Below are 10,660 nucleotides of genomic sequence, written 5' to 3' on the forward strand. Positions count from 1 at the left end.
CGCCCCCGGTCTCGGCCGCCGGTACAAATCGGTGCTTGGGAGGGACGGAGGAGGCGCCTGCGGAGGTATTCAGTGCCGCAGGCCCCGCGCCCACGGAGCTGCAGGGCAGCCCTGCCTCACCCATCCTGAAAGAGTCGGTACGAGACGCCAGCGGGCACTAAAGTTCCTCTCAAACCCTTCAACCTACCTTACCAACAAACATCCTTAACTCATCGTCAGCCCCATTTTGAACTACTGCTCTGACAAACTCCTTAGTAAGGGCCACTATAGCCGCGAACTGAAGGAAGGAGACAGGCTCACCCAATCTTGAAGCAAGACTTGGCAACTGGGACAAAACCAAACACTGACAGAACAGTGCAGCCAGTATTGCTGACAAAGCCCAACTGTTATTCTGCACATAAATAAGGTTGTCTATGTGCCCACCAAGAGTATAATATGTGCCCAATTACAGATTCCCTGCGATAGGCACAAGGTTCACAGCTATTGCCTCCCAAGACTACCAGACATCTTGCAGTCTAGTAAAGCAGTCTAGAAGAAAAGCCAGTCAAACTGATATTTAGGGAGTGGGGAGAGAAAGAAAGAAATAAAAAAGGACACATTGTGTATTTATACAGTTCACAAAAGACAAGCAAGCTCTCTGAAGAAGCCTTTTTTTTTTTTTTTTTTTTTTGCATGTAGAAGAATTCACAGTATCATGGAGAGAGACTGCAAAGCCAACAAATTCTGTATCAAGGCCCAAGACAAAGTAGTTTTCTGAGCTACATGTTGAAGAGGATGGAGAATCCATCAGTGTAATGCTATGTGCTGCCCAGGAAACGTCTGTAAACATGGTAAATATGGGTTACTGCTTTTGATCTCCTAAAATTACAGCTAATAAAATAATAATCAAATGCCATTACATATTCATGATGGAATATTCAGTCTGTTTATTCCTACTGACTACTGAAGAAAATACTAAGTATATCAGCTATATATATTTTTGCAATGAGACATCAAAATACTTCACATAGTACCAACTTAACTTCTAGTTACCTTACATACTACTGCATGCATTAACACTGGAGAATATTCCCAGAAAATAATTAAAACTCCCAACAAGAAAAATGGAAGAAAATATAGGGATAAGTAAGAGCATCAGCCTATAATCTCCATTACCACAACTGATCAACTCTCCTTGTATTAGAACAAGTTAAAAATGTAGTTGTTCTGCAGGCTTCAGTCAGATAAAAATAAGAAATAGTATTATGCCTGTTTCATGATTCGGGCCAGGTTAAGTAGTCTAACAATACATAATCCTCTCTGCCCTCGTAGATGCCAATAAAGAGCCTAACTATTAAGAAACCAAGAGAACTGTTACATAGTTAGCAGTAGTCGATTTGACTATGTACAAAATAGTCTCATCTTGTCAAGCTTGCAGTTCTGTAATATGGTTGCCTTACTGCTACAAGGTATTCAAATACAGTAGCAGCAATACATTCTAAGCTCATGCTCTGTAACACATGGAAGCTAGCAGTTTACTACTTTGAAAAGTTTCAAGTTGACCAACAGAATCCCTGTCCCAAATACAACTAGTAATGCATTCTTGAAGAGACCTCTTCTCACATCCAAAATATTCATTACCTTTCCCAACAATTAAAGTGGAAGCATGTAAAATAAGATTTGACAGGTTTGCATATAAAAAAGGGCAGATTGAATCTACAGGAGCAGTAGCAGTGCATCAATTAATCATACCAAGCTGAACAAGTTAAATGAAACACAGAGCACTGCAATCAATGGCACTACAACATATCTAGCAGCAAAATTCATAGGTCACGTGCAACAGCAGAATGGTCACCTTAGCATATAACCCATATTGAAAGATTTTACAAGTAACTACACAGAAACAACTCATTGTGAGCTTCAGCACCACACCAAGACACTTCACACAGGTATGAGGAGATACAGACAGCAGTTGAAAACAGTACTCTTTAGGAGTACTTCACTATATAGCCCGCTTTTTCATTCTGGTATCTACATATATATATATATAGATAGATAGATAGATATAGATATAGATATATATAAGATACAAAAAGAGATGCTGGATGCCCCATCCCTGGAAACATTCAAGGTCAGATTGGACTAGGCTCTAAGCAGTCTTATCTAGTCAAAGATGGCCCTGCTTATGGCAGGTGGACTGGACTACATGATATTTAAGGGTCCCTACCAACCCCAATTATTCTGTGACTATGTGAAAATGAAATCTCACAGGATTTATCTTCGCTAGACATTCTGTACGAGTGCCATGGACTTGCTTTAGACATCAGTAATATACAGTTTTTCCAGTAACATCCAAAGTAAGACTATATACTTTCACATGTTCATAAGCTATGAAAACACCTCTCTAGGCGACAAATCTAGACAAGCACTTAGTTATTCACTCCGATCCTTTGGCTCTCGGTACTTCCACTGGATATAGTCAAAGATGTCTTTTTCACATTCTACTGGCAGGGCCTCTCCAGCAACTCCTGCAAGCAAATTACACAGGCTATTTGAAAGGTGGAAAGCATGTACCATTCAGAAATGCCAAATACACTGCAAGATTAAGACAAAACTGCTGTAGGTAAAAGACCTAAAAAACCCACCCAGAATGACCTCCCCACCCTCTGTGAACTTTTCATAGTGTTTACAAGCTGATTCTCATGAGCGTCAAAGGAAACAAGGTCATGAATTAACTTTGGGGCCACGAGGTTATCCAGCTGAATAAATTTATAATTGTGTGTAGGTATATAGTCACCTCTCCTCCAAAACAAAGCAACTGAAGGATATGACATACCCTGTGAAAAGAGTAGGAAACCAAGTATGTGCTGTGCATGACACAGAAAAAAAATCTTTAAATCAGTAAGACTTTAAGCAGATTAGGTGGCCCAAAGAGGTAACTTTGTGCCACAGAGCTGTCTGTACTTAAGTGGGCTGCCCCTTCTTGCTGTAATGGTGTCCAGTATCAAAAAGGACACCGTGAAAACTTTCACAAACTATAGCATTTATCAGAAGTATTTCCAAAACACTGCAATCAATTGAAGGAGATCACACAAATTGCATAACTAGAAAGAATACTCCGTGCAAAGGCCCAGACTTACCAGTAACACCCAAACGACGTATGGTATATTCATTGATTGTGAAGCCCATTTCCAGAGCATGAGTTCTCATGTTCTTATTGAATATATCACTTCCTGTGAAATACAGTACACCACAGTAATACTGATCTTTTGGGATAAGCCTAGAATAAAAAATAAAAACGCAGATTAGGACAAATACGTAACAAAAAAGTTACAAGCCATTTAGAATTCATTCAGACACTTGTAGGTTTACTTTGTATTTATGTGTATACATTCTGCAACTCCGTACATTTAATTTTCCCACAAGCCAGATGCAAGAATGAAAGGAACTGCATATCAAAGAAAGGTTCAGCACATCCACCCTTACTCAGAAGTTACTGGTGTTCAGCCACTACCCGGTTATGATGCTTGCACTCCTGCCAAGAATCAGTGTCAAAGCAGGAAGATAAAATAGGACACAATTCTGAATCTGAATAGAGTATTATTATTTGAAACACAGCATTATTGCTAATAACCTGTTGTAGTTACTGGCAATTGTCCAGTGGCTGCCACACTGCAAAGGCATTAGAAACCCAGTAAATGCCACGTTCTGAACACGGAAATAGAGATTTGAATGCGAAAACCGATGCAAATGCCTACTCTGTAGCAGACAGCTAAACTAGGGGTTTGGGTGGGGGTTTTTGATGTGTGTACCGGATGTCGATTCTCCTATGTGGATAGGCTGTTCCATCTTCTTTATCTGGCAGCTGACAGACACCCTGTGAGGAAGTAAGGCAAGTGAGAAATTCAAATGAAATTAAACAGATTTGAGAACCATCTTTACCACCCCATCCCTAAACAACCTCTAAATAATCCTCAGTCATCCTGGAAAGCAAAGATAAATCCCTGCTGATTTGAATAATTATTTTACTAGGACAGCCAGATATCAGAATACAGTGAATCACTATTCTACACTGTTATGAGAACTGTTGTTCAATGTAGCATATAACTGCTTCTTAAATTTTTATTGCACCAGGAAGGATCACAGGATTCCTCATTTCCCTGTCCTAATTATTATCAGGGTTTTCAGTATGTACAAATATCAGCAGGTTAAGAAAAGAAAAAAAACCCTGCACTATCAGCATGGGATCTAAGAAAATCAATGTTCTTGTAATTCATTACTTGCTTTAGGCATCCCACATAATCCCTATTATATCCTGTCTAGTAGCTTATCCATTAAATCTGTTCTGCAGCAAAACTGACACAAAAGGAGACAAAAGCATATTATGTATTAGACAAAATTAGGTAAAAATAGCTCCGAGATCAAAGCTAAATGTTTCCAAGATCCCGAGGCACAGTTACAGAAGTGGTCACCGGTGCAACTGAAGAGGCGATGCTGTGCTGAGGTTCCAGGAAACATCCAGCAATACAGACACAATTGACATTATGTGAGGAAGGTTACATCAGCGGGGTTCAGAACTACACAAATACCTGTACGCTTTCTAATACTGATATCTTACCATACAGTATTCCCTGAGTTAACTGCAGAAGTTCTTACGAGGTGCAAGGGGGAGAATTAAAAAAACAAACACAGACACACCACCCCCATCCCCAATTCCAGCAGGCCAAGCAACATATCTTGGATTCATTCTAGCTTCCACCAGGAAAAGTGATCCCCCCACAACATCCTTCACCACCAAAAAAGCTCTTACCATGAATTTTGTGTCACCTTTAGAAAGCATATCTGTGACAAAGTGGACTTTTTCTAGTTGTTCTACAACATGACGCAGAAGTTTCGACTAGGAACAACGATAACAAAGAAGAAGAAATTACTTCACAAATAACAAGAATATCTTACCTATTTACTAGACAGAGGCTCATGTAAGTATAGGACATCATCATAATTATATGTACTATTCTACACAAAATCTGACCCAAACGGAAAAAAACCTAACAATAATACCGGGAAAAAGCTAATAAAATTACAGTTGTGCAACATAAAAACCATTTCCACCAATACCCCCACATAAGATTGCCTTTAGTTGGAAATGACAAATCTAATTCAGGTTTTAAACAATGAATCTATAGAAGCAACACAAGAAGAAAAACCACTGTCATTAATATCACTTCAGAGTTAGTCCCAAAACATTACAAGGGCAGCAGGACAGTTTCCTATCATCTAAATGATTATGGCTACATAAAGAGATACTCAGTCTACCTTTAATCCAGCTGGCTTTACAGTTCTGCATTATAAAAGCACTCAAATTCAAGGGAGTGGGGGAATGCGTGTGACAGGAAGAGGAAGGACAGAAGGATAAAAACAAGCATATTGACCAGTTCTGCAAGAGAAACGCAATATAATACACGGACTTGAGAAGTAATTTTAACTCCTCAAAATAAACACGGTGATCCAAGAGAAGAGTTTAATATTACAGTAAATACAAAACCACAAAAAGCTGCAATACAAGTCTGAGACTATATGCAAGGTACAGTACTGATCCACAGCATCTGAGAAACACACCTGTTTGGATGATTCAGATGTGAAGCTGGGATGGGTTAGGAGAACATCCATATCGCCGCTTGACTCTGCACCTAGGCAAGAAAGATGCAAAGAAAAATCCTTCTGTGTACAGCAAAGTATACTAATGTTGGTGAATGTCCATCTTACCTCTTCTTGGAAACATGTTTTTCTAGCAGAAAATGGTCACTATTCTAGGTATTAGTAAAAAAAAAAAAATCTTAAAGTAAAAGAATCTTGTTATTTCATCAAAAGGTTTATACACCCCATACCTAAGAAAAGATCCAAGGCTTTCCTGCTGCACTCTATAGCAACGAAGCACAAATGTTGTTCATGTAAAAACAAAGCAAACAATTCACGTTACAACATCCTACTCTTTATGGGGGAAGGGTGGAGAAGCAAAGATTTATGTGTCTCACCACCGAACTAGCTAGTCAAGACAATACTAACAGGAAAGGCCAGGTTCCAGCATAGGCTCTCTCAAGAAAAACAACACACACAGTAACTTGTTTTGCTTATTATCCCAAAATAAAGATAACAAGATCATAGCGTACCAACCTCGCCTAAAACTGCCACAGACTGTAGCAATATAGTTTGGGTCCAGCTTCTTTATCTCCTTCAGCACAATTTCCTACGTAAAAAGGAAAGAAGTGTGTTCAGAGGCGTCAGTCATTCACCAGCCATCAGTACCTCACATTCTTAACAAAGAGATTCTTACCTGCATTTGCAGCATTTCTTCCCTTGGGATTCTTTTCTCGAAATCTTCAAAATACCTGCAAGTACAAAAATAAAAGTATCTCAAAGAGTGGCAGGGGCAGCATCTTAAAATTTTAGTCAATTAAATGTATGTCAGAGGAAAGAATACCATCTTACAAAAGCTCCCAACTCTCATCAAACATCTCAGAAAACATCTCGCAAGGCAACAGCAAAAACTTGCAACTGCAAGTTTGACAACGCTTGGAACACGGTTTCAGTATTTCCACTGTATACAAAGAGCTGGTATGAGGTGGGAGTATGACCATATAACCAATTGCTTAATATTTACTTAGCCCTCTGAAAATGCAAAAGATTCCTGACGAAAGTCAGCCCACCAGCTGAGTGGAACAGGTCCCTCACCCATGGTCAGAGGTGACCTATTCTGGAAAGAGTTAAATGGAAGCTCCCAACTCAAATACAGCTCCACACATATTTGCCTTCCACTGTAAAAATCAGATTGTCAGCATGCTGCTTGACTGTGGAGAAAAAGAGGCCAGGTGAAACAGCATTTGGTATATCTGGTTCACTTGCAGCTTCTGACAAACACAACTGTAGTTCTTCCAGAACCAGCACACCAAACAGACACTCAACAAGCAGCATTCAAGTGGACGAATACCAAAGGACAAACACACATTCTGCACAGCATTCTCAAGTTCAGACACGCAAAGGTCTTACCTCGTTCACAGCACATAAAAAAACAGTCCGGGCCACTTCTATGCAGATCGTGAAGAAACACCACCACAACCTCACTAAAGTGGTTCTCCATGAGCTAACTGAGGAACTTGATATTAACTTCCTTCTGAACGGAGACTAAGCCTTTCAACCCCAATGAAACAAAAGCTCTAAATAACTGCTGAAAAGCACGTAGAACACAGAGAGAAGAGAACCTTACTCGGCCTGCATAATCTTACGTTACATCCTGGTGTATGAAGGACTCATTAAAAACGCCAAGCACTTGCACCCAAGAAAGCTTACTTCAACCCAATTCGCTGGTGATGGGTCAGCTTGTGTTCAATTTTTCTTAGATCTAGGAAAAAAACCCCAAACAAAATAGTTAACCGAGGACTAAAAATCTTACGGTAAGTTTCCACCAATGCAAAGATGATGCACGCAAAGAACACCTAATGAGAATGCAACCTCAAAGCAGGGAATTTCAAGCTATCTACGCAACAGCTGATAGGATGACCACATATGCACAGAGCACTTCTGATAAAGACTTAATAGACCACCAAAGAGCCAAAATCCTCGTTATCTTCCACGTAACCTGCACGTCCTTTACTTTGGATACGTACGCTATACCTTAAGCCTGGGTACTAGCTTTAGCATCTTGCACACCTTCCTCAAAACCTAGGGCAGATATGCTACTACAGTACCACTGTAAAAGAGGCAGCTTGACAGAAAAAAAGATTACTGGAGCATGAACAGAGGCCCCAAATTTACACTTACCTTCTAGAGTCTTAATTCCTTCCTCGACAAACTTCCTAGCAGCAGCAGGACTGCGAAGAGACAAGGCAGTCTGGCATCAGGAACAGTAAGAATCTTACGACGCTGAACAGGACATTAGAATTCTTTATAACTATCTCAGTTCTTAAAGGCCAAGACTGAGGTTGCTTGTGCTGTTTACGTCTTTTCAGCATACTCATTTTCAGTTAATGTTTTCGGTCAGCAGAGATCCAAAGCCTGGCCTGCACATTTTTTAGCATCGATATAACTATACAGTGATGTATAATTGTAAAAAATTAAATAAATCACACCAAATAGGCAGTATTGCTTCAGACAGTAACACCAAATGCACGGTAACATCGCAGCAGAGTCCCGATGGGCTTTTTTGTTCGCGTGTTTTTGTCTCGATGCCTGCTTCAAGGCTCTGCTTCTCCTTTTACAAAAACCCCAAGGCCAGATCCTCACTGCCGCTTTTCTTGGACTTTCACGGTTCCATTCTTGACCGGCACTTCCCTCGTTCCCCTCTCAGCTTGCACACAGGAGCTTCCCACTTCCACTCCTGTGCCACAAAGTCTGTAATTGACGATTCTATACCCTTTTGTCTCAGTCAATCCCGTAATCACGACTGCAGTGTGTCAGTGTGGGTGTTACGTCATCAGCTCAGGCTCAATCTCTTCATTATTTGCAATCACCCAAATTCTGCTCATAAGTCTATCAAATGAACAGGAGAAGGGGGGAAAAAACCGAAAAAACACCCCAAGAAACTTTTACCCAATGCCAGTGACTCGCGTCAGGAGGTTGATAGAAGCACTTGTATCATCTTGTCGAATCTACAAAAACAAAACAACGCAACCCAAATCCTTCTTTGCTCCATTTGTAATAAACAAACAAAAAAAAGCCTTGAGAAGACAAAACAGCTTAGTCAGGCTCAGGCTCCAGTCTGGAGGTTCACTGTTAAGTCACTGGAAAACAGTACCGAGGGTAGTACAGCGTATCACAACAATGCCACACGTAACTAGCCTGAAAACCACCCAACTATCCATGCTAAGGCAAACGGCAGGCCTAAAGCACAAAACTCCACGGCCTTCCAGAGACAGAATTCCACTCCTGACAGAAGACCTGCACGTGCCAATCACGTAAGCTAACATATTTTCATAAATAGATGGGTTTGAGGCTTTGGCTGAGCTTCTCAATCCTTGATTCTTACTTACCGTACACTCTGCGTTCACCATTCCTAAGATTCTCCAGAGACAACAACAACAGAAATGTGCAAAGCAAGCAGGCTACTTTGCAAGTTATCAAGGAAAGCTACTATTGAGAACCACAGAACACGGGAAAGAAACCCACCTTTTCCAATTTGCGTAATTTTCCAGTGGATAAGAACTCGTCTATCTTCTCAGCTATTTTAGCACCTACTCCATCCTAAATATTGGGGGGTGAGTACAAACAAGTTAACTTCAAAATCACTTAAAGCCATTATATGGGGGAAGCAAGGAAAACTCCCTAGAATTTAGAGTCCAGAAAGAACTATGGGGCACCCAAGACCACAATAAAATATTGGGCTATAAAAGCCCAAAAGAGCACAAGAATTCAGGGGCACAATACAAACGGCATAAACACTGTAATTCAAGGGCTACAGCAAGTTTCCTCGAAGCAATAATTTTGAACAAGGCTTTGATTCTTACTGCTCAAGATCTCTGAATTAACAGAGGAGTAACAGCAAAGGGGAAAGATATTTTTACAGGCAAAGACTCAAATGGGACGCCCAGTTCCAGCTGCGAAACGCCCACAGTGGCCACACCTCGTCCCCGTCCCCGCACTCTGACTCGGGTATCGGAAAGAGGCGCCGGCAGAAGCGGGGCTGCCCCCACGCCTCCCAGGAACCTCCGGCATCTCGTCCCCGCTCCGGATGCCCCAGATCCTCCCGCCGGCAGCCCGGGCGCGAGCACCTACCAGCTTCTTGGCTTCAGCCCCGCTCCGTATCTTGCTCGGATACCGAGAAATGACCGAGGCCGCTTTCCTGTGGAACAGTGCCGGTCAGCGCCCGAACGGGTCGGGCCCCGGGGCGGGGGCGCGGCGGCAGGAGGCGGTACCTGTACGCGTTGTACTTGTGGATGGCCCGGTTCACGTTGCGCTCGTAGTTGGCCAGTTCTGCAGGAGAACCGCGGTGAGAGCAGCCAGTCCGCGGCCCTTCCCACCCACGGAACCGACCGAGTGCGCACACCTACCGGTGAGGAAGTCGGTGATGCCCTCGTTGGGGCTCTCCTGGGGAGCTTTGCGCTTGCTCATGGCCGGCACCGGCACCGAGCGCCCGCGGGAGCTTCGGGCGGCGATGGCGGGGAGGCGCTTCCGGCAGTGGCGTCACGGCGCGTCCGGTGCCGCTACGCGTGCGCGGGAGCGCCGGAGAGGCCGCGGCGGGGGCGGATGGGCTGGTGGGCGGTGTGCTGAGTATCCCTCTGCCGTGTCACGGGCCGTGCTCGCGTCTTGATGTCATCGTAACTCTTTTTGCCCAAGTAGCCAAGTATCGCGGGCTTCAGGTGCCATCACCTGGGTCTCGAATGCCCGTACTTACCGACCTAGCGCTCCTCACACGCCCCTCTTTTCACACGCAGCACACATGTTTCTGCCTCGCGCATCTGAGATTTTTGGCCAGCCTGCTTTAGCGGCACTGTTCCAGGCTGCATCGGCAGCTACGGTCTAATACCAAAGTAACCCAGTTCCAAAATACCAGAATAAACCGGTTTCAAAATAATAGAAAACCAAACTTCAAAATACCAAAGAAAACCAGGTTTCAAAATCTCAGATGTAAAATATCAGAATTTTAACCTAATCCAAGTTCCAAAACACCAGAGTAACCCAGTTTCAA

General features: G+C 42.6%; 1 protein-coding gene and 1 long non-coding RNA gene across 2 annotated transcripts; one reads left to right on the top strand and one right to left on the bottom strand.

Annotated features, from left to right (window-relative positions):
* The first annotated feature begins 10 nt into the window (after positions 1-10).
* Positions 11-1,514, top strand: LOC138121630 (uncharacterized). Its single transcript, XR_011156220.1, has 2 exons — positions 11-137; positions 679-1,514. It is a non-coding gene; the product is annotated as an uncharacterized lncRNA (long non-coding RNA).
* Positions 903-10,149, bottom strand: POLB (DNA polymerase beta). The gene is made up of 14 exons (XM_069035335.1): positions 10,023-10,149; positions 9,888-9,945; positions 9,748-9,814; positions 9,142-9,216; positions 8,566-8,624; positions 7,798-7,847; positions 7,327-7,378; positions 6,314-6,368; positions 6,154-6,226; positions 5,599-5,669; positions 4,790-4,876; positions 3,792-3,856; positions 3,120-3,259; positions 903-2,507 (listed from the first exon to the last, which is right to left on the bottom strand). The coding sequence occupies exons 1-14, from the start codon at positions 10,081-10,083 to the stop codon at positions 2,413-2,415; spliced, it is 1,008 nt and encodes a 335-aa protein (XP_068891436.1). The 5' UTR covers positions 10,084-10,149; the 3' UTR covers positions 903-2,412.
* Positions 10,150-10,660: the final 511 nt, after the last annotated feature.

Source organism: Aphelocoma coerulescens, chromosome 22 (assembly GCF_041296385.1).
Source record: "Aphelocoma coerulescens isolate FSJ_1873_10779 chromosome 22, UR_Acoe_1.0, whole genome shotgun sequence".
NCBI classification, from domain to species: Eukaryota; Metazoa; Chordata; class Aves; order Passeriformes; family Corvidae; genus Aphelocoma; species Aphelocoma coerulescens.